Raw genomic sequence first — 21910 nt, forward strand, 5'->3', positions numbered from 1 at the left:
AACCCCCAATAGTATGCCTTGGATGTAAATACCTCTGGCACTTTATATTGCGGTGTCAGTTTTGCTAACTAATCCTCCTAGTTAGCAAACTGTCACAATAGTAAACATCCATTCCTTGTTCCTTTGACATGGCATTACTTTAAAAAGATGCAGAAGCACCCACTACAAACAGCAATGACACACAGATAGTAAACAAGTCACCAGTACAAGCAGCAGCAGAAGGATACTTAAAGTATCTGCATTTCAGATACTTCAGATACTAATACCAGAAGTAAATATATGTGAAATTCATAGACATATGGTTAGAAACATTAAACATCCCACAAAGTAGGCGTGGGAAAATATGATAGACTTTCAGTTTCCATCACAGGGTACAGTAGGGTTTTAGTTTGTGATGCAGCCTGAGCAGAATCAAGAACAAAATGTCTATTTTAATAAAATAATTTGAATTTATGGTGGGTGTAGATTGTGATATTTTCTATCTTTTTAATTAATTCACATGGATGACAGATGAAGGCAAATGCTTATTTGTTTGACCCCAGTTTTTATTTTGGAAGAGTTGAAGTTAAAACAGACAATAGTCCCTGGAGCCAGTTATTTTCACTAAATGTGATAACCCTTTGCGGTGACATATGTACATTGCACAGTGCAGCTATAGGCCTAATATTTTTAAAATATTGTATTTAAAGCATTTCAAGCCATAATTAAATGTTGATAGAATTTTAAAAAACAATAACAAATAACACAGATATGTTTACAAAATAATAATATTCATATTTAAAATTAAGGAGGCACAGCTGTATGTTTCTTTTTAAAATAAATGTTATCCACCAGTGTGAACACTTTCAAAGCAGAATTTCAAATTATTTATGCTTCAGTTAAGAGTGCCATCTATTATTATCTCTTCACTAAAACCAATTCAGATGAGGTTAGGAAGGAAGAGCCAGTTTGTGCTTCTCACTGTAGAAACCATGGAGTGCTGCAGCTCTGACCTGTCACCACGCTGTGTTCGATTATTGCTCAGGTACATCCAGGCTGCCACCTCGCCGAAGGACATAGTGATTGTGATAGACATCAGCGGCAGCATGAAGGGTCTAAGGCTGACCATTGCCAAGCACACCATCACCACCATCCTGGACACGCTGGGGGAGAACGACTTTGTCAACATCATTGCGGTGAGTCCACCCCTTTTTCTAGAATTTCAATTCAAACAACCAATTCAACAAAAGTTGGCTGTTCAATGTACTCATGAATGCTGCAGGGCCTTGTTATCTTAGTTTTTGAACATTTCCATGGCTACATTACTTGTGTTTTAATTTAACAAAGTGTCATTGTAATTAGTTAGGTAACCTGGCTCCTGTGGCTTAGCAACCCCCCACCACTCTCTCTCAATCCCTGGACAAGCATCCCAGTTGTAGGTGAACATCACCCGTGGTCTTATGGCTGAACCTGCAGTTGTTTATTTGTTGTATCTGTTTGGTTTATTTTTCTAGTACAACGATTATGTCCATTACGTGGAGCCGTGCTTCAAAGGGACCCTGGTGCAAGCAGATCTCGACAATCGTGAGGTAATTCCATTATGGAATTCATTTAAGCTTAGGCCGCTAAGCCTCCAAGCTCAAACTGTGCAGCAAGATGTCAACCCAATGTGTGATCTGAAATGTTCCCACAGGATATGCTTTTCCCACCAAATGTTGATCACTTGTTTCCATTACCTCTTCATTTTCCAGAAACCCCTTTTACCTGCCCTTCCCTGGCCATGTTCTGCTTTGTTGATTAAGATATTAGTCTGTTGGTCTGCTTTATCCACACTGTTCCAGAGAGCAGGTGGGCTCTTTCTTACTGACAGCCTAATGCCTCACGTGACAGGTCAGGATTCAGGGCAGTGGCCAAACAGCAAGGGATTCAGCCAGCGGCAGAGAAAGCCACACTAAGGCAGCTGAGGCCAGTTTCCGCAAACTCAATCATTTCCCTACAAAATGGAGTGCAATAAGGAGTTTGAATTCAGTACAAAATATATCATATTCAGATTACAGTTACATTATTCTTGTTTACAAAAAGAAGACACTACCAATCTGGAGAAAATTGAACAGAAAATAATTCCTAAAGCCTTACGTTTTTCCCAAGAATTCAACCCATGGACAGAAAACAAACATCTTTACAACTCATTCTACATTCCAGAGTACAACAACTTTTTCCTGAAAACTGCAGTAGTTGGCAACAATATGAACAAGCATAAGAAATGGAAAATCCAATATACACCTATAATACATATATAATGATATGAACAATAATTTGGGAAGTAAACCCCACTTTAGGATGAACAAACAAAAAATAAAAAAAAGTGAATGGAACGTACACAACTGTGATACACAGTATCAATAGAAAATTGCAGCACCTTTTTCTGTGTTAAATATAATTCAGAGATAATCCACGTAATCTGTTTGGAAATAAAGTCTTACAACTGTCATTCAAACAGTGTTGACTGTAGTTGATATTAATGTGACTAACAAATAATAGCTTTGGGTTTGGGTTTGGCTTTTATTAAACAAATGTCATATTCCACAGCCTTTACCTGTGCAAAGTGTGGGTTGTGGAATTGTGGTCCATATTCTTTATCATTTTGAGGATCAACCCAATAATCAAAGCCACAAAGCATAAAAAAACATATTTGCTTGTATACTAGCAACTTTGGTATTTACAGTTTAATTTACATTGTACTTCTAATATGTTACACACTGTGTCTTATAATTTTTGTGTACTCAAATCAAGTCTGTTGCCATAGATATTGCTCCACAATTTTGACTGCCAGCGGCAATGGATAAATATCCATATTGTCTAGTTCACAGTGATAGCTAGCCTACAAATGAGTTAACATGATTTTATCAGAATATCTGAATCAGTCTTTTGCACAAATGATAAATTATCTTAATTGAAACATGTATTCCTAATTAAAAAACACATACATATTCAAATACATATATATGTATTTGTGTGTGTGTGTATATAAATATTCTAGAACTGACACAACACTGGTGGACCAGAACACTATAGATTGAGGAACACAGGGTTTTGAATTAAGTCATCTCAAGATGTCACAACTCAAGGCGTGGTTCAGAGTACTACATTAATAACATGAAATAGCACAATTTTGACTCTTTATGTTAAAAGATCGTGGTCAAATAAAGTGTTTTTATATTCAATTAGATCCAAACCAAATCCAAATAGTAACCCAAATTTAGTGATCGCAAATTTAAATTCTAATAATTGGTGCTTTTTGCTTGGTTGCTTCCTTCTACCTAATGGAAACCTGCCATCAAGTAATTTGTTTTTAATGTGAGTTAGTCTGGAGCTCGTTATGTTCCAGTTAAATATTTCCAATATTACTTGAATCAAACACAACAGAGGTGATTAACTTTGTGTGTTGAGATTCTGCGTTTCCTCACTTTTGGGTTTGGGTACTTCATATCCCTCTGTGGCTTCATATACCACAAATGTATTCTGTGCGACAGGCTAAAACAAAACAAGACTCATGCTTGATCCAGTTAGCATTGAGAAGCCACACCATTGCATTTCTAAAGGTGTAGTGAGGTCGAATCCTCGGCTCTCTGCCCTCAGATGCATTGACAGCTGCTCTGTGCGCTGAGTGTCATCTGATTTGCAGAGGCTGCTGCAAAAGCTGCAGTCAGAGGCTGATAGATTAGGGAACCTGTTAATAGCTTTCTGCCGCTTGGCTGGCATCTGCACCTCTGTGTGTCAGTTTCTGTGTTAGGCAGCATCTGCTTTAGTGCCTGGTAGCTAGATTTTCAGCTTGGGATGGACTGACCGCTGAATCATCACAACTTCTATCCCACCTGTTTTGTCTATTTGTTCAGTTTTCTGTTCAACTTTAGTCTGTACAGAGTAGCACCATTTGAGCTGTGAAAGCAGGATTGAGAGACCATATATTTTCTGCCTTCCACAACAGAGGTGTAGGCTGGTTCATTTTTTCATGTCATTTCACTATGCAAGCACGTTGTGGATATTCAGCATTCTGATAAAGTATCTATCTATCCATGAAGGGAGGCGAATCAATTGTTGCTTTACTACAGTTGTGTTTCTTATAGTGTATCTTACTCTACACATACTGCTAAATTCCACCCAACTTGTTTACCAATATTTTAAAAATGCATATAAAACACACATTACACATTCTAGCACACCTCACTGCATCACAGGAAGGTAGAGTAGTTGTTTTTTAAGATGAGGTAAGCAATTCCAGTCCTCTTGGGGAGAAGAGTCTCTGCTTTTCATTGTATCCCTGATCTTAATAACTTAACTGATGTAATAATAAGGAAAATAAGTGAAAATATTTCTCAAACAGTTGCTAATTGATAGATACTATAAAACCTGCAGAAGCCTGGACCTCAAGGACTGGAATTGCCTACCTCTGCATTACAGGTTCTGTCCAGAAAATGAGACTCATTATTTCTGAACAGCACATGATTACATGACAATACATCTTAACCCTGAATCCAATATTGTTAGCATTATGATCATTTGCAAAACTGCAGTCTAAATTAACATACATCAACTGTACTTTAGTTGTATAGTCATTACACTGTAGGTTCAAGAGCATCTTTGATGTACATTGTAGTTGCAGAATATGCTTTTTTCATAACATATCTTATTCGGGATGTGGGAGGAAACTAGAGCACAGGGCCCCAGGGAGAACATGCAAACTCCACACAGGAATCAAATCCATGCTTTGAGACAGCTGTGCTAACCACTGCACTACTGTGACACTCTCTGACACACATCATGTCCCTAAATAACTTTCAATGTAGTGGTTGATGAACAATACTGTCTGTGATATAACTTTTAGGAATAGAAATAGCCAGATAATACAGACTTTATTTACAGTAATAAACTATGTAGTGAAGGCATTGCTAATATGAGTTTTTGCCAGGTTCTAATCTGCAACTAATTGAAGATATGAATGATAAGCAGACACTGCCCCCCTGGGCCTGTGCTAAGCATGTGCTGTCCGTAGTGCTGATCCTGTCTGTTTTGTCTGCCAGCACTTCAAACTGCTGGTGGAGGAGCTTCAAGCCAAGGGGATGGGCAAAGTGAAGAAGGGGATGAAGGAGGCCTTCCGCATCCTGAACCAGGTTTGTGTCTGCCACACATTCAAGATTTGTCAAACAGCCTGGCATGAGAGCAGTTTAGCATGTTTGCCTTGATAAGTATAGCAAGCCAAATTGTAATTTAGAGAGATCTCAAAATACAATTCAAGATATCTTAAATTGAATTGCAGATATCTCAAACTAACTCCATTTCAAGATCTCTCAAATTGAATTTGAGATATCTCAAATTCAATTTCAGATATCTCAAATTGACTTCCTGTCTAATTTGAGATATCTCAAAATCAATTTGAGATATCTCAAATAAAACAGGAAGTGATTTTAGGATATGTCAAAATAACTTCCAGTGAAAATGCTGTATGTTTTGTATGGACTTCCTGTCTATTTTAAGATATCTGAAATAGAACAGTAAGTCAATTTGAGATATCTCTTTTAATGCTCCATTTCAAGATATCTCAAATTGGAGCTTTAAATGAGATATCTCAAATGCAATTCAAAATATCTCAAATTGAATTCCTGTTCTATTTCAGATATCTTAAAATAGACAGGAAGTTCATACAAAACATACAGCATTTTCACAGGAAAATCTGAGATATTTCAAATTAGACAGGAAGTCAATTTGAGATATCTTGAATGTAATTCGAGATATCTCAAATTCAGTTTAAGATATTTTTAATTGTATTTTGAGATATCTCTAAATGACAATTTGGCTTGCCATAGATAAGAGCAACTATACTCTGCTAGTCTCTTAAAGTAACACAATACACTTAAACTAAAATACACAGTTAGTGCCCTTTTTAAACCTTGTGTGTGTGATGTAGACAGATACAGTTATCACCAAAACATAGGCTAGCACATTTACCCCTGCTTTATTTGGGTCTCATTTAATTCAGCATCATTCTCAGATGACCGTGTGTGATAATATTCTTACACTGCTGTCCTGCCAAGGACATTTTTCAGGTCAACATTTCTGTCCCGTGTGAATGAATTTGTTATTTCTGCTCAGATTACTTCAATAAAGAGTTTTACAGTACTTTAATCACTGCTGGAATTGAGCAAGTGAGGCAAAAAAAATTGGAATTATAATTATTTTGTTTCTTTTTTAGGATTAAGCAGCTATTCCTTGGCTCATTCAATCTTTATTGATGTAATGTTTTTTATGTGTCTATTGGCTTTTGTTTGTGTGTGCGGTTTTTCACAGTTCAACCAGACAGGCCAAGGGAGCTTGTGTAACCAGGCTATCATGCTTATATCTGATGGAGCAATGGAAGACTTCAAAACTGTGTTTGAGGATTACAACTGGCCAGATCGAAAGGTAAAAAACCTAATACATACAGGTCTCTCCAGAGGTATGGAGGAGTGTGTTAACATCAATGCATGCTGAATTATATCAGTGCATGGTAATTAGAATTGCAAAGCCATTTTTTGACAGAATATATCTATAAAAACTTCTCTACAGCCATCAGTCACATAAAGCAGATTTTTAACAGTCCTATATAAAAGTTCACATTTTTCATCTTTGATATATTTTAATTTAAATACATTTGCATAAGGGTATGTGTCATAATATGAGGATCCTATATTTTTCTGTCTACCATCAATCCTGAAGAACCCAGTGTTGATGCACAGAGGATAAATGTATTTATTTAACATGCCAGGCCTGGAAGGGGCCCGACATGGAAGCCTCCCACCTCAGTAGGGACTCTTAATGTTTACAAAAATGAGTGCAGCTTTATAGGAAGATGACATAGAATGTTGAGGCCGTTCATCCAATCAAAAGCTTCAAAAGGTGCAAGCTCTGCAAAGTTTGTAGGATGCTCTTCTGAAGGGAGGGAGTTTTGAAGCATGGAACATGGAAGCAGGTGTTTTCCTGTTGTGCCATACAAACTGCCCAATCTCACAGTTTTCTTTAACAATGAACAATGAGGTAATCAATCACTATAATGTAGCATCTTCAGCCATGAGAGAAGAACAGGAAACCACAAACAAACACTAAGCAAACTGGTATCTGTGGGCTATTGATCTGTTTGGGTGTTCCTCTTATCATAATGAACAGAAGTCAAAGTGTAGAGGAGACTGTCCAGAGCATATCCTCTGGACAACTGCCTGTTGCTAGCTTGACAAATCTAATTTGCTCAGTCTGCATATTATTATTTCTAATATAAAACATAATACAGTTTATATAAAACATTAATAACGGCTCTACAAATCCTGTTTGTGCTTTCCTTAGAAACAGCTGCAGTGGTGGTGAAAAAAACTATTACATGCCTTGAATTTGTTTTTATGTAACACTTATCAAAGCGATGCATCTTCAGCAGAGGAGTAGGTTGCCTTTGGTTTGTCAAGGGCATAGGAAATGTTGACGAATAAATTCAAATCCTAAAGAATAGGTTCAAGTTGAGCAAGTTTTGAAAAGCAAATTTTGTAACACAACTGGGCTAAATGCCTCAGAGCCACAAACGTGAGCTCTGACCTTCTTGTCACTGTCTTTTACAGATTCGTGTCTTCACCTACCTAATTGGGCGGGAGGTGACATTTGCTGAAAATGTGAAGTGGATTGCCTGTAATAATAAAGGTGCGTTTGGGTGATTTTTTTACTTATTATTTTTTAGCGTCACGGGCAGCAGAGCAGAGGTCTCTGAATATGTAGCTGAAGGTACCCTTGAGCAAAGAACTTTACCTGGATTGTTCCGATAAATCCCAACCACATAAATGTGTAAAGTTGATCACCCAGAAAGAAAGAAATAACTTTGTGTTTGAATTTTATTTTAGAGGTGCAGTTGTTTCATGTTTATATATATATATATATATATATAATTCAAACAAAACTGTATGACTTGTTTCTTAGCCCAAGATTTATTTGAAGGCTTATTCTCATAGGTGGGAATGTAGTGGATTAGTGTATTTTTTAAAGTATGATGTGATTCCTATACAAGGGATACCATGTCGTAGAAGCACTGTGAGCAAATGTCTCATGCCTTAGGGTGGTTCAGGTTCAGCTGTATTACAATAAACAGGGAATTTGCATATGAAATGGTGTAGAAACGAATGTTGTTTAATAGAATTCAGTAACTATGCTAGTCCAATTCTGAACATTGCATTTCATGTCTTGTATTCTTTAGGATCCCCTTGTGCCATTAGTTACTGTCACTGAGAAGAAAGAGATGTTAGGCAATATGAATTCCCAAATATTTTCCCGGCTAGCAATCTTCATCAGCTCTAGTGTCAACTGAGCATTAACTGTTGACAGCTGTTAGTGTTTCAGTCAACCCCAACACATCACCATAATTACAATATCTGAGAACTGCATATTATATTGGATATCATATCACAATAGTTATAATATTGGAGGACTGGATTTAAAAAAATTGAAAAGCTTTGCAGAACGTTGTGCATTACAGTTTTAGAGGTCAAATAATCTTAAACCTGTCTGGGCCTGTTTATGTCTCGTGGTGTTTTGGAAGTAATGGGAGCCAGCCTCCCCTATTGTTTTTTCTTCCTTTAAATACTATGAATTTATTAGCAAATGACTGTGGGTCTGAGCTATTTGATCACTCGTCTTGCTGATTAATAATGTGTAAAACTTTCTCGCCCATGATTATAATTCTGAGAGTAATAATTGGAGAAGAAATGTATTAATCAAACTGGATACTGGATACTGGATGATAGTATAAGCTTCTGTTTCAAAGGGATTTGCTGACTTCTACTGAGTAATGAGGGTATTGCAGCAGCATGACTACATTTTATTTAGCCTGTTCCATTCCTTATTGTATTCCCAGCAGAAATTAAAGTTTCTCAGCACTATCAGCCATAGTAGTAGAGTAGTAATAATAATAATAATAATAATAATAATAATAATAATAATAATAATAATAATAATAATAACTAATCTTGAAGGCTCTGGCAAAATTAAGTCTCCAGCTGTTATTGGTCTTCGCCGACTAGACTCTCCTATCCTGTCCTCTCCAGGTTACTACACCCAGATCTCCACCCTGGCCGATGTGCAGGAGAATGTCATGGAGTACCTACATGTCCTGAGTCGGCCCATGGTCATCAACCACGACCATGACATCATCTGGACAGAGGCCTACATGGACAGCGCGGTAAGCCTACCTGGGCTTGATCTTAGGGAACCGAGTCTTGGCCAGCATCATGCTAGTAGAAATACGGTCCCAAACCCGATTCCTCTACACTGCAGAGATTCAAGATCAGTGGGGGGTTGTTGATCTTTGGTTCTGCATGCTTTTAAGACAGCTCTCTTTATGCAACTTCCCTGTCTTCCTTCTTCAGTTTTTTTTGTAATACCTGTCGTAACCTTTGTCTGGCTGTCTGTAAGAATCACATTAATAAACAGACTTTATAAACCATGCATTGTGTTAAGGTAATGAAAACAGTCAGCAGCAATCAAGCTCTACTCCTTTATGTGTGAACAATTCTCGAGTCTTAATAATGCACAACAATACTGTACTGTATCTTCCCCCTAACTGTCAGCTTTGTGGATTAGCTGTTATCAGTCACTTTGAGTACATTTTTCCTTTCAATTCATTACAAGAACAGACGATGGAGCAACGAGGAACTGTTAACTGTTTTAACAGCAGTGCTCTTTGTATGTCGTATCATATCTGTCTAGTCCTTGCCATCATCCTTCAGTGTCTGATGTGTGTGTGTGGAAGCGTTGTTTTTTCATCATGGCTGTGTCTGTCTCTCTTTTGTCTTTGGCATCATGCTTTTGTTCATCCCACTTGTGGTTTGCTATTCTCTTTCTGCTAGCTCCCTCAATCGGACGAGGTAACCACCTGTGCTATTTTCTCTTACTCAGAGTAGCTCTGCTAGTTTCTCAGGGTATTGGATAGCTATAGAAAGTAGTGTGTACTGTATTTATTTACATCATGAAATGTAGTACATCTGTAATGGCCTAGAGCAGGGGTTCTCAAACTCTTACAATTGACAACCCCATTTTCAAACATGAAAACTGTTACGACCACAACACTATATGTATGTGCAAATGAAGTGTGGTCCGGGGGAGGGGAATGCTAGGAAGGTGAAGTAATTTGTGTTATAAGTACATTTCTGCCATTCAATCACCACATGTATCTATGTGCTACACCTGTGTCTGTCTTTCTGTCTGTCTATCTGTCTTTGTGAACTGTAGCTCTCCAGGTGTATTCTCGCCAAGTTGTTGCATTGGTGCTTTTAAAAATACAAACAAACAAGAAATAAGAACCCGCAAGCACACCTATTTTTCAGTATGTTTTCTTACATCCAGAATTAGACTTCAGAATCCAGACTTGTGTATATAATATATATTATACTTATATATAAGTATTATATTCTGTATAATATATGGTAGACCTTTTCTGTGTACTCCATTTACCTACATACATAAATAACTCTTCACATATTTATATCTATTAGAATTGGGTTTATATCCATAATGTCTTCATGTCTACCTCACATTAGTGTATCCCAGTAGTGTAAAAGCACCCATTCTCCTTTCCTGTTTGGAAAGTAGTGATATTTGATCTGTCCTTAACTCTGTCTCTCTCACCGCCTCTCCAGCTGTTTGCCTCTCAGGCTCAGAGTTTGCTCCTCATGACCACAGTCGCCATGCCTGTCTTCAGCAAGAAGAATGAAACGGTCAGTAACAACTCCCACTGCCCCCTGCTGTCAGAGAGGTGGGAAGAGGTATCGAGAGAGCTGACAGAATAATTACGTTCTGAATTGGTTACTGATTTGCCTTGTCTCAAACTGTATAATTGAACATCAATAAATAGAGACTGTGATGTTTAAGCAGTGTTGTCCAAGCAGTTCACGTATGAGGTATACATAATTCTGAGTGGCACAGCAATCTCTGCCTTCTCCACCAGGCTGCCTAATAGCCCAATTAAAAACATTTACATTCAATGAAAAATGTGAGCTTATCTTGATGCCTAGAATAATTCAATCTTAATAGGAACACATTTAAATGAATGTATCTTAATTGAATAATATTTTTATTTACATCTGTTTTTCTCATGTGGAAACCTGTTTATGCTTGATACCACATGAGGGGTCTAAATAAAGGAGATTTTTTTAATTTAACAATCAGATTTTTTTTTTAAACAGTTAATATTCCACACACAAGCTTTAGGCTTCTGCTAGGCCATCGATGGAATCATTCCCATTTACAAAACAATCAGATACTGATACCATAGCAACACAGAGCTATTTCATGACATAAAGAATATATTTTTAGAGAGATTATAAACACATTTTGTCTGTGCAAGTCAATGGGAGCACATGTTTTGTTATTTCACATACAGTATCTCTTCTAGAGCCTCTTATGTAGTTGATCCTTCACTATTAAAGAAGAGAAAGACATCATCCAATTCATTTCAGAAAGAACGTGGGTTTGCACATAGCTGATCAGGTCCTTTTTCTGCATGGCCAGCCCACCTGAGCTCTGCTGTTATAAGCAGAGTATTAACGCTTCGTGCTCCAGCCTTGGCCAAAATCCAAAGGTTGAAGTCATAATTACACCCATATAATTAAGTTGTCCAAATACCTGTCATTTATGTATGACTGTAAGTGAGAGTAATACCAAGGTAGGTGAACCCCTCAGTTGCATTTATCCCTGGGCCTTCGCATTTCATTTTGGCAAACAATTTTTTTATGTTATAGTTTGATAAATACAATTATATGAAGTGATGCAGAAAGTATTAGCCTGACAACACAACTAGTTATCTAATTGTTGCACAGTAACACTGTCTACATATTTCAGAGCCCTGTGTTTTCTACGACTTGTAATGCAATTGCTATGCCGAAGATGTCCCTGCAGCCTCCCCAGTTAGAGTACTTTAATTCACAATTAAGAAATCAACACATTTGAGCTTTCAACAAAAACACTCCAAGAACAAGCAGGAGGATTTGCAACCAAGTATTGAAACTCACAATTTAATTCATGATTATGTTAGTTCGTCCAGATACGTTTGAGCCCCTAAAATTGGGGGGACCACATATAAAAATGGGTGTAATTCCTCCACCGTTCACCCAATTTGGATGTAACTACCCTCAAATTAAAGATGAAAGTCTACACTTAAAGCACATCTTGATTGTTTCCTTTCAAATCCATTGTGGTGGCGTACAGAGCCAAAATTATTACAGTGAGGGAAAAAAGTATTTGATCCCCTGCTGATTTTGTACGTTTGCCCACTGACAAATAAATGATCAGTCTATAATTTTAATGGTAGGTGTATTTTAACAGTGAGAGACAGAATAACAACAAAAAAATCCAGAATAACGCATTTCAAAAAAGTTATAAATTGATTTGCATGTTAATGAGGGAAATAAGTATTTGATCCCCTATCAATCAAAAAGATTTCAGGCTCCCAGGTGTCTTTTATACAGGTAACGAGCTGAGATTAGGAGCACTCTCTCATAGGGAGTGCTCCTAATCTCAGCTCGTTACCTGTATAAAAGACACCTGTCCACAGAAGCAATCAATCAATCAGATTCGAAACGCTCCACCATGGCCAAGACCAAAGAGCTGTGCAAGGATGTCAGGGACAAGATTGTAGACCTACACAAGGCTGGAATGGGCTACAAGACCATCGCCAAGCAGCTTGGTGAGAAGGTGACAACAGTAGGTGCGATTATTCGCAAATGGAAGAAACACAAAATAACTGTCAGTCTCCCTCGGTCTGGGGCTCCATGCAAGATCTCACCTCGTGGAGTTTCAATGATCATGAGAACGGTGAGGATCACCATTAAAATTATAGACTGATCATTTATTTGTCAGTGGGCAAACGTACAAAGTCAGCAGGGGATCAAATACTTTTTTCCCTCACTGTACAATTGTGTCATTGTCCAAATATTTATGGACCTAACTGTATATTTGATTTGTAATGCCCATACTATCACATACTGTGCCCATAATAGCTTTGTTAACAATATCTGGGCAAATACGTTTCTGAAAGCAGACAAGCTGGTTGCAACAGTTAAAAATATTTATACATCGACCAAAGAGAAAACTAAAGACCACCTGACAGAAGCAATTCAACAAGAAGGCTGTACTTTACTCATCAAGTTGCCACCTGAGCCGTGCATAACACATCGGAGCTCCTGGTATTGTGCTACTGAATATCATTCCGAATACATCCCTTTTTACACAGGCTTAGTGGAAAATGACATGCACATAAAGAACCTCTTGAAATGTATTAGATGTACAAAGTTTAAAATTAGTTTGCATTAATGCTGGATAATTATTTCCCAATTTGGACTAAAACATATCAGATATCAGTTGATATCAATTGTGTAGATGCTGAAATAAGGTTAACCAACTGATAATAATCTAATAGCAAAACATAATTAAGTGACAATTAATGTGCTGCTTACGAACAAACTTGCATTATTGTTATCTTTGTAATATATATGTTACCTCATTGATGTTATAAATTCAGTACTTTTTATCATTTCTGGGAATCAGAGTTGTTGTTTTAACTCTTTTGTTTACAAAATAGGGCCTACTAGTAAATTAAAATATGTAAATAATTTGTTTCCCCCTTAACAATATTATTGAATAGGTTGTATGGTATGTCAGTTTAAAGTCTTCTCTTTTATGTATTTATATATATCTAATTTAATGACATTTGTTTTAATATTTTGACATCCCCTGGAGTGAACACATTCATAATGCCACAACTTAGTTGTTCTGTGTTCATGTAAATGCAATGCTGCCACAATGTTTTTTGTTTAGCTGGGTTTGCCCAAATGTAGGGCTCAATGCAGGCCTTTCCTGGAGCAGGCTGAGAGCTCGTATTCAGGGTATATTCATCAGCAAACAAGCAGTCTTGTTCTTAAGTCTCCTCAGATTGTATTGGGTTTCTGTCCAAATAGTACCTGATGTAGATGCCTGCATGATAGCATCAGAAGGCATCTGTGAACATTGCAGAAAACAATGCTGATGAGGGTAGCGATTAAAACACATCCCTTCCTGGTGACTGGTAATGAGTCAGAGGTTTCACCACTATTGAAGACATGCATGCCATCATTCAACTGACACCCATTGAAATGTTTTGAAATAGCATGGTGATCTTCTCATCCAGGCTACGTCCTCCAGTTTTGTAGATTTCTGCTGGCAAAGCATAGCTCTGGAGCTTTGTTTCTTCTAGAAGAGGGGGTTCTGCATGCGACAGGTGCGACTTGAGGTTGAGGCAGCCTATTTATTGCCTCTTCAATGATTAACGAGGTTCAATTAAGAACATTTTGGAAGTGCTTCACCTGTCTCTTAAGTATCTGGTTCTTGTCTATATGCAATGTAGTCCCATCAACACTGAGTTAATTATCAATGGCAGATTTCATATTTGGATATTATGGAAAAATAATTATGGAAGAATAATAAATAAAATGCATATACTGTGTGTGTTTGTGTGTGTATGTATGTTTACCTACAGGTTATTTAGCTGTGCATTGCTATCCCAACTTTGATTCTCGCTTTCGACTGTAATCCTGCTGAGTACTATCCCAGGGCCAGTGTTATCATTTCATTGTTGTGTTTTCCAGCGTTCCCATGGAATCCTCCTGGGGGTTGTGGGTTCTGACGTTCCCCTCCGAGAACTACTAAAACTAGCCCCCCGGTACAAGGTAACTTCCCCTCCCTCGCTATCTATCTGTCTAATTTCTTTCACAAATATAACTTCTAAGATTAAATTCAAGCTGACATGCCTCACTCAGAAGGCCAGAACTGGTCACTGGGCTTTGATGATCTAAAACTGATTAGTAAAATTCATTCTTATTCTGTGTATGTATTTATATATAGAAAGATGAGTGCAGTAAAATAATGCAATGCAGGAATCTGAGATGTATATAAATGGCCAAAAAAAAGAAAATGTTCAATACATTTTCTGAATTTAAACACTGGCAATTACATCACATAGCTTTTGCATGTTGAAATTAGCTTTCAAATATGACAGAAACAATAAATAAGAATATATGCCTGTTAAAAACAAAATTATGTGATTTTTGTAACTTTTCTATGTTCTCTGTCTTGTTTATGGAATGCTATAATATTATAGGAGAGACTAACAACTCATGTTTACACAAAATACATTTTTTATGTATCCCAGCTTGGAGTTCATGGCTATGCATTTCTGAATACAAACAATGGATATATTCTCTCCCATCCTGATCTGCGACCTTTGGTAAATATTTTAAAAATAAAACCTTTTTCAAAGGGTTATAGTTTCAAGATGAGATTTTGATGACTTTCCCCTCATCAGTTTGTTTTGTGGTAAATAGTGACATATTACATTATTAGACAATCATCAAGTTAGGGTACCTCTTACATATTACAAACACTTGTTTTGAAAAACTGAGGTACAATATTGTCAATCAGCTTGTAAGCCATTCAAGAAAATTACAACAGCAGGGAAGATTCTCTGTTAAGTTTTTAAGAGAACCTCTGTAATGCACATAATTACCACTACAGTGTTTCCAAGCATTTTGTATTCTAAGTCTGATGATTTATATATTATGGTGAAGTGTAAATCTAGTTTTATTTTAAGAAAAATAACACAATCAGCTAGCAATTCCATAATACAATATGCCAAAGGCAAAACAGGCTTTTGGGGAAAAAGGAAAAAAACAAAACATTAAACGGGTAGAGAACCTAGGAAAATAAATGGTTTATCTCAGGCCAATCAATCTGTATCCTTCTGCCTTTAGTACAAAGAAGGAAAGAAACTAAAGCCCAAGCCCAATTATAACAGTGTGGATCTGTCGGAGGTGGAGTGGGAAGACACGGATGAGACCGTGAGTATCACTGCCGGACAAGCTGAGGCACTTTCCTTTATTTTAATCAAAGAATAAAGATCTCTCACCTGCCCATGTGTCTCAGAAGGCCAGATTAGGTCCCAGTTCCTGAAGTGCTCTGCAAACTGATTGTATAAGAATCACCACGGATAAGGCTTGTCTATTGCAGGTTATTCATGCTTATAAAAGTTAGTGGGCCTTTTCAAACAACTGTAATGTGAAAACCATGCACCCTGCAGCAATGCAACTTGGTGCACATACAAATGGGACCTTTGGAAACACAGGACAAGGACCAGCTGTTTAATGTGAGCATCCTGTGTCGTGATGGCATACGTGTGTACGTGTGTAAGGGTTTTACCAATGACGTATTACACACAGTCCTGCCTCACAGAGACTAGGGATGAACTACCTATATCAACAGTCATGAACATCTCACTAATTGAATGCAAGGGAACTTACTAACTTGCTTTAATTCTGTCCCAATGGCAAAAAAAACCCATCCTCCTATCAATTAGACCACCTAACTTTCAAGGACTAAAGCCCTTTACTGGAAACTTCCAATTCATACAATGTTAAATGTGTGTTGATTTATTCTCTTCAGCTGAGAACAGCAATGGTGAGAGGTGAAACTGGAATTCTCTCTATGGATGTGAAAATGACAGTGGAAAAAGGGGTAAGCTGACATTGAAGATATGACACAGCACAACATAGCTCTTTAATCTGCTTTTCATGACCATGTGCAGATACTCTGTGTTGAGTGTAGACTTGAAAACTGAATTGAATTTCTTGAGTCTCCTTAGCTAATGGGGAAAATGGGCAAAGAAACAAGCAAACCTGAAGTAGTGCACATTATTAATGTATTTCTTATCAGACAGCTACAGATTATGAACTGGAAAAAAATGGAAGATCATTTGATTTTAGTAAATTGAGAAATGATAGACCAATAAAAACCTCTGGGAAGTACAGAGATAACCTTTATTCATCAAAGCTAAGGAATATTGTTCTTAGGATTAGGATTTTATCATTTGTAGTAGTAGTACTAGTTGTATAAATGAGGAGAAAAGAAATCTAAGTATCACAGTCACAGTAAGTCACAGTAGAGCAATATGTTTGAATCGTCTTCTCTTTCCCTGTCAGAAAAGGGTACTGTTCCTGACCAATGACTATTTCTACACAGACATCAATGAGACGCCATTCAGGTAATTAAAGCACAATGATTTTAAACTGAGCTTTAATGATGAACACCATACTCAAACATTGTTTCATAACACAACAAGGGCAAAGGATTAGGGTTTCAAATCATTTTCTTCTTGCAGGTTCGAGCAGTGGACTTGATCTTACATGTGAATATCCATTATTCTATTGTATTCCTATACAAGATGGCACACACATTTATTTTCATTGGCCCATAGAAGACATTTTTTTATAGCAGAAACTAAAAGCTTCCATACCAATGTCATGCATGAGCGATTTCAGCACACTGAACTTGAATGGTCAATGGTCTGAAGACATTGCAGGAAAGTTCATCAAATAATGCAATATTGCTCCTTTGGTCTAGTATATTTCTAAACAAGTCTCTAACTGTGTTTTTCATCTCCCCAGCCTTGGAGTTGTCTTGTCTCAGGGACATGGGGAGTATATCTTCATGGGGAACATCTCTGTGGAGGAAGGTAAGTCTGGCTACTCAGCTTCCATTGGAGCAGTGGTTTTCAAAGTGGGTCCCCGGATTTGTCAAATAGCAACTCATTCAAATCTCAGGGTAATGGATGGATATTGGAATCCAGATTTCACTTTAACCCCTAAGACAGGGTATGTTTAATTTGACTTCGTTGATGTAAGAAATCCATGCACTTCATGGTAATAGCCAATATGATTTGTATGTTACAGAAACTGGAAACATGGAAAATCTCAGACTCTTAACTCAAGGTTGTCCAGTGGAATAGTAATATTAGCAAATCAGTGGTCAGTAGATAGCATCCCCAAAATCAATGTTATACACACTCTGTGGGTAAACTAAGGAGTCTTCTCACTCATGCAACCATCCTGAATTGAAATACTTTTTTCCCACCTCTGTCTGTAGGTCTTCATGATCTGATGCAGCCGGATCTGACTTTAGCTGATGAGTGGTAATTATTAATTGATTATTTTTTTATTAATCTTGAAGAAGCAGTAAACTCACTATACATATGATTTGATTCTTCTGACACAATTATGAGCAGAAAGCTAGTCGCATTCAGTTTCTTCTAGTAGTCAGTGGAAGAATGATGTCACCTTTGACAGGCCGCCCACCCTATTGCAGTGATTCCCAACCTGTGAGCCATAGAGGTACTGCAGGTGGGCCGCAAAGGTATTTAAAAAAAAAAAAAAGGCTTTTAATATAGAAATACTGTACATTTTTTTGTTAAAAAGAAGAATAATAATAATTAGGGCTGTCTTCGAAGGTTCGTTCGGTCTCCAGACCGTTTTTACAAACCTTAGAAGGTTCGTCACATGACAATTACATCGTTTTTTTCTCTTGTTGATAGAAATTGTCTGTATTCAATTGCATTCTACCCATACTATACGTACTACATACCAACATTTCAACATTACTGAAATGTTGGTATATAGTATGTACACTCACCTAAAGGATTATTAGGAACACCATACTAATGCTGTGTTTGACCCCCTTTCGCCTTCAGAACTGCCTTAATTCTACGTGGCATTGATTCAACAAGGTGCTGAAAGCATTCTTTAGAAATGTTGGCCCATATTGATAGGATAGCATCTTGCAGTTAATGGAGATTTGTGGGATGCACATCCAGGGCACGAAGCTCCCGTTCCACCACATCCCAAAGATGCTCTATTGGGTTGAGATCTGGTGACTGTGGGGGCCAGTTTAGTACAGTGAACTCATTGTCATGTTCAAGAAACCAATTTGAAATGATTCGACCTTTGTGACATGGTGCATTATCCTGCTGGAAGTAGCCATCAGAGGATGGGTACATGGTGGTCATAAAGGGATGGACATGGTCAGAAACAATGCTCAGGTAGGCCGTGGCATTTAAACGATGCCCAATTGGCACTAAGGGGCCTAAAGTGTGCCAAGAAAACATCCCCCACACCATTACACCACCACCACCAGCCTGCACAGTGGTAACAAGGCATGATGGATCCATGTTCTCATTCTGTTTACGCCAAATTCTGACTCTACCATCTGAATGTCTCAACAGAAATCGAGACTCATCAGACCAGGCAACATTTTTCCAGTCTTCAACTGTCCAATTTTGGTGAGCTTGTGCAAATTGTAGCCTCTTTTTCCTATTTGTAGTGGAGATGAGTGGTACCCGGTGGGGTCTTCTGCTGTTGTAGCCCATCCGCCTCAAGGTTGTACGCGTTGTGGCTTCACAAATGCTTTGCTGCATACCTCGGTTGTAACGAGTGGTTATTTCAGTCAAAGTTGCTCTTCTATCAGCTTGAATCAGTCGGCCCATTCTCCTCTGACCTCTAGCATCAACAAGGCATTTTCGCCCCCACAGGACTGCCGCATACTGGATGTTTTTCCCTTTTCACACCATTCTTTGTAAACCCTAGAAATGGTTGTGCGTGAAAATCCCAGTAACTGAGCAGATTGTGAAATACTCAGACCGGCCCGTCTGGCACCAACAACCATGCCACGCTCAAAATTGCTTAAATCACCTTTCTTTCCCATTCAGACATTCAGTTTGGAGTTCAGGAGATTGTCTTGACCAGGACCACACCCCTAAATGCATTGAAGCAACTGCCATGTGATTGGTTGGTTAGATAATTGCATTAATGAGAAATTGAACATGTGTTCCTAATAATCCTTTAGGTGAGTGTATAGGTATGTTATTGATTTAACTTGCATGAAACGTTAACCTTCCAGTAAAATCACTTTACTTGTAATAAACTGTATACATGTTTAATTTGTATTTTATTCAATGCAGAAAATAGTGTTGGAAATATGGAATCGATGTGAACCCCTTGATTAATATATCCCGGTGTTCAGTAACATTAAAAAAGACACAACTATACTGAAAGTAGTAAATACTAAAGACACTGGAACAGTAACCTTAATAGTTGGGTTAACTATAAGTAAAAGACTCCCTTCTGCAGTTTGTGTCAACATTATATATTTTTCGGTATATAATAATAAGAATAAGATTAAGAATAATGGGTCAATTTCAGCTAATTTGGTTAGTATGGAGCTGCGTTCTCCATTTAGTGCGATGCTTTCAGTTCGTTGCAATTGACCCATTGAGCCAAATAAATCATGAATAATAATTTAAACTTACACTGATTAAATGATTCCGGAGATTGGTATATCACGGTGGAACAACCACTTTTCAACTGCACAGCTTACATTCAACTTCTGTGCATTTAGCAAAAAATTCCGAACAGCAGATGTTTTGAGACTTTTTTTTTACGTTTGCATTATATTGAGCACCATTTTACACAATGCCGGATAAAGAAACAATGAAGCAAAATAACAGAGTGGTCCATCTGCTGACACGACGGTTTTGAACTTTGGTATATCCCACAACTTTAATGGACATTATACAAATCAAATGATTTAATTTAGATAGGCTACGAGTGACATTGTCAATGTATTCGAAACCGCATACTACCCATAATATACACTCACCTAAAGGATTATTAGGAACACCTGTTCAATTTCTCATTAATGCAATTATCTAACCAACCAATCACATGGCAGTTGCTTCAATGCATTTAGGGGTGTGGTCCTGGTCAAGACAATCTCCTGAACTCCAAACTGAATGTCTGAATGGGAAAGAAAGGTGATTTAAGCAATTTTGAGCATGGAATGGTTGTTGGTGCCAGACGGGCCGGTCTGAGTATTTCACAATCTGCTCAGTTACTGGGATTTTCACACACAACCATTTCTAGGGTTTACAAAGAATGGTGTGAAAAGGGAAAAACATCCAGTATGCGGCAGTCCTGTGGGCGAAAATGCCTTGTTGATGCTAGAGGTCAGAGGAGAATGGGCCGACTGCTTCAAGCTGATAGAAGAGCAACTTTGACTGACCACTTGTTACAACCGAGGTATGCAGCAAAGCATTTGTGAAGCCACAACACGTACAACCTTGAGGCGGATGGGCTACAACAGCAGAAGACCCCACCGGGTACCACTCATCTCCACTACAAATAGGAAAAAGAGGCTACAATTTGCACAAGCTCACCAAAATTGGACAGTTGAAGACTGGAAAAATGTTGCCTGGTCTGATGAGTCTCGATTTCTGTTGAGACATTCAGATGGTAGAGTCAGAATTTGGCGTAAACAGAATGAGAACATGGATCCATCATGCCTTGTTACCACTGTGCAGGCTGGTGGTGGTGGTGTAATGGTGTGGGGGATGTTTTCTTGGCACACTTTAGGCCCCTTAGTGCCAATTGGGCATCGTTTAAATGCCACGGCCTACCTGAGCATTGTTTCTGACCATGTCCATCCCTTTATGACCACCATGTACCCATCCTCTGATGGCTACTTCCAGCAGGATAATGCACCATGTCACAAAGGTCGAATCATTTCAAATTGGTTTCTTGAACATGACAATGAGTTCACTGTACTAAACTGGCCCCCACAGTCACCAGATCTCAACCCAATAGAGCATCTTTGGGATGTGGTGGAACGGGAGCTTCGTGCCCTGGATGTGCATCCCACAAATCTCCATCAACTGCAAGATGCTATCCTATCAATATGGGCCAACATTTCTAAAGAATGCTTTCAGCACCTTGTTGAATCAATGCCACGTAGAATTAAGGCAGTTCTGAAGGCGAAAGGGGGTCAAACACAGCATTAGTATGGTGTTCCTAATAATCCTTTAGGTGAGTGTATATAAACCGTGTGCTTGTAAAAATAAATTAAAACATGATTGTTTGATTACTGTTAAACTACAAGGGGATGTTTTATGTTGTTTATATGGATTAGCTGAAAAAAAACAAGGATTTTCATTCAATTCTATGCACTTATAAGCTAG

General features: G+C 37.9%; 1 protein-coding gene across 1 annotated transcript in view; it reads left to right on the forward strand.

The window, feature by feature from the left end:
- cacna2d4a (calcium channel, voltage-dependent, alpha 2/delta subunit 4a) overlaps positions 1-21910 on the forward strand; it is a 164212-nt gene that overhangs the window by 36074 nt on the left and 106228 nt on the right. The window contains exons 8-21 of the mRNA XM_066723757.1: positions 1025-1175; positions 1494-1568; positions 5061-5150; positions 6325-6438; positions 7620-7698; positions 9093-9226; positions 10683-10760; positions 14664-14744; positions 15227-15301; positions 15825-15911; positions 16513-16584; positions 17049-17110; positions 17514-17581; positions 17992-18037. Of these exons, the coding sequence (XP_066579854.1) occupies positions 1025-1175; positions 1494-1568; positions 5061-5150; positions 6325-6438; positions 7620-7698; positions 9093-9226; positions 10683-10760; positions 14664-14744; positions 15227-15301; positions 15825-15911; positions 16513-16584; positions 17049-17110; positions 17514-17581; positions 17992-18037 (1212 nt within the window). The remainder of the gene's footprint in view (positions 1-1024; positions 1176-1493; positions 1569-5060; positions 5151-6324; positions 6439-7619; positions 7699-9092; positions 9227-10682; positions 10761-14663; positions 14745-15226; positions 15302-15824; positions 15912-16512; positions 16585-17048; positions 17111-17513; positions 17582-17991; positions 18038-21910) is intronic.

This window comes from Amia ocellicauda, chromosome 15, assembly GCF_036373705.1.
Source record: "Amia ocellicauda isolate fAmiCal2 chromosome 15, fAmiCal2.hap1, whole genome shotgun sequence".
Classification (NCBI taxonomy): domain Eukaryota; kingdom Metazoa; phylum Chordata; class Actinopteri; order Amiiformes; family Amiidae; genus Amia; species Amia ocellicauda.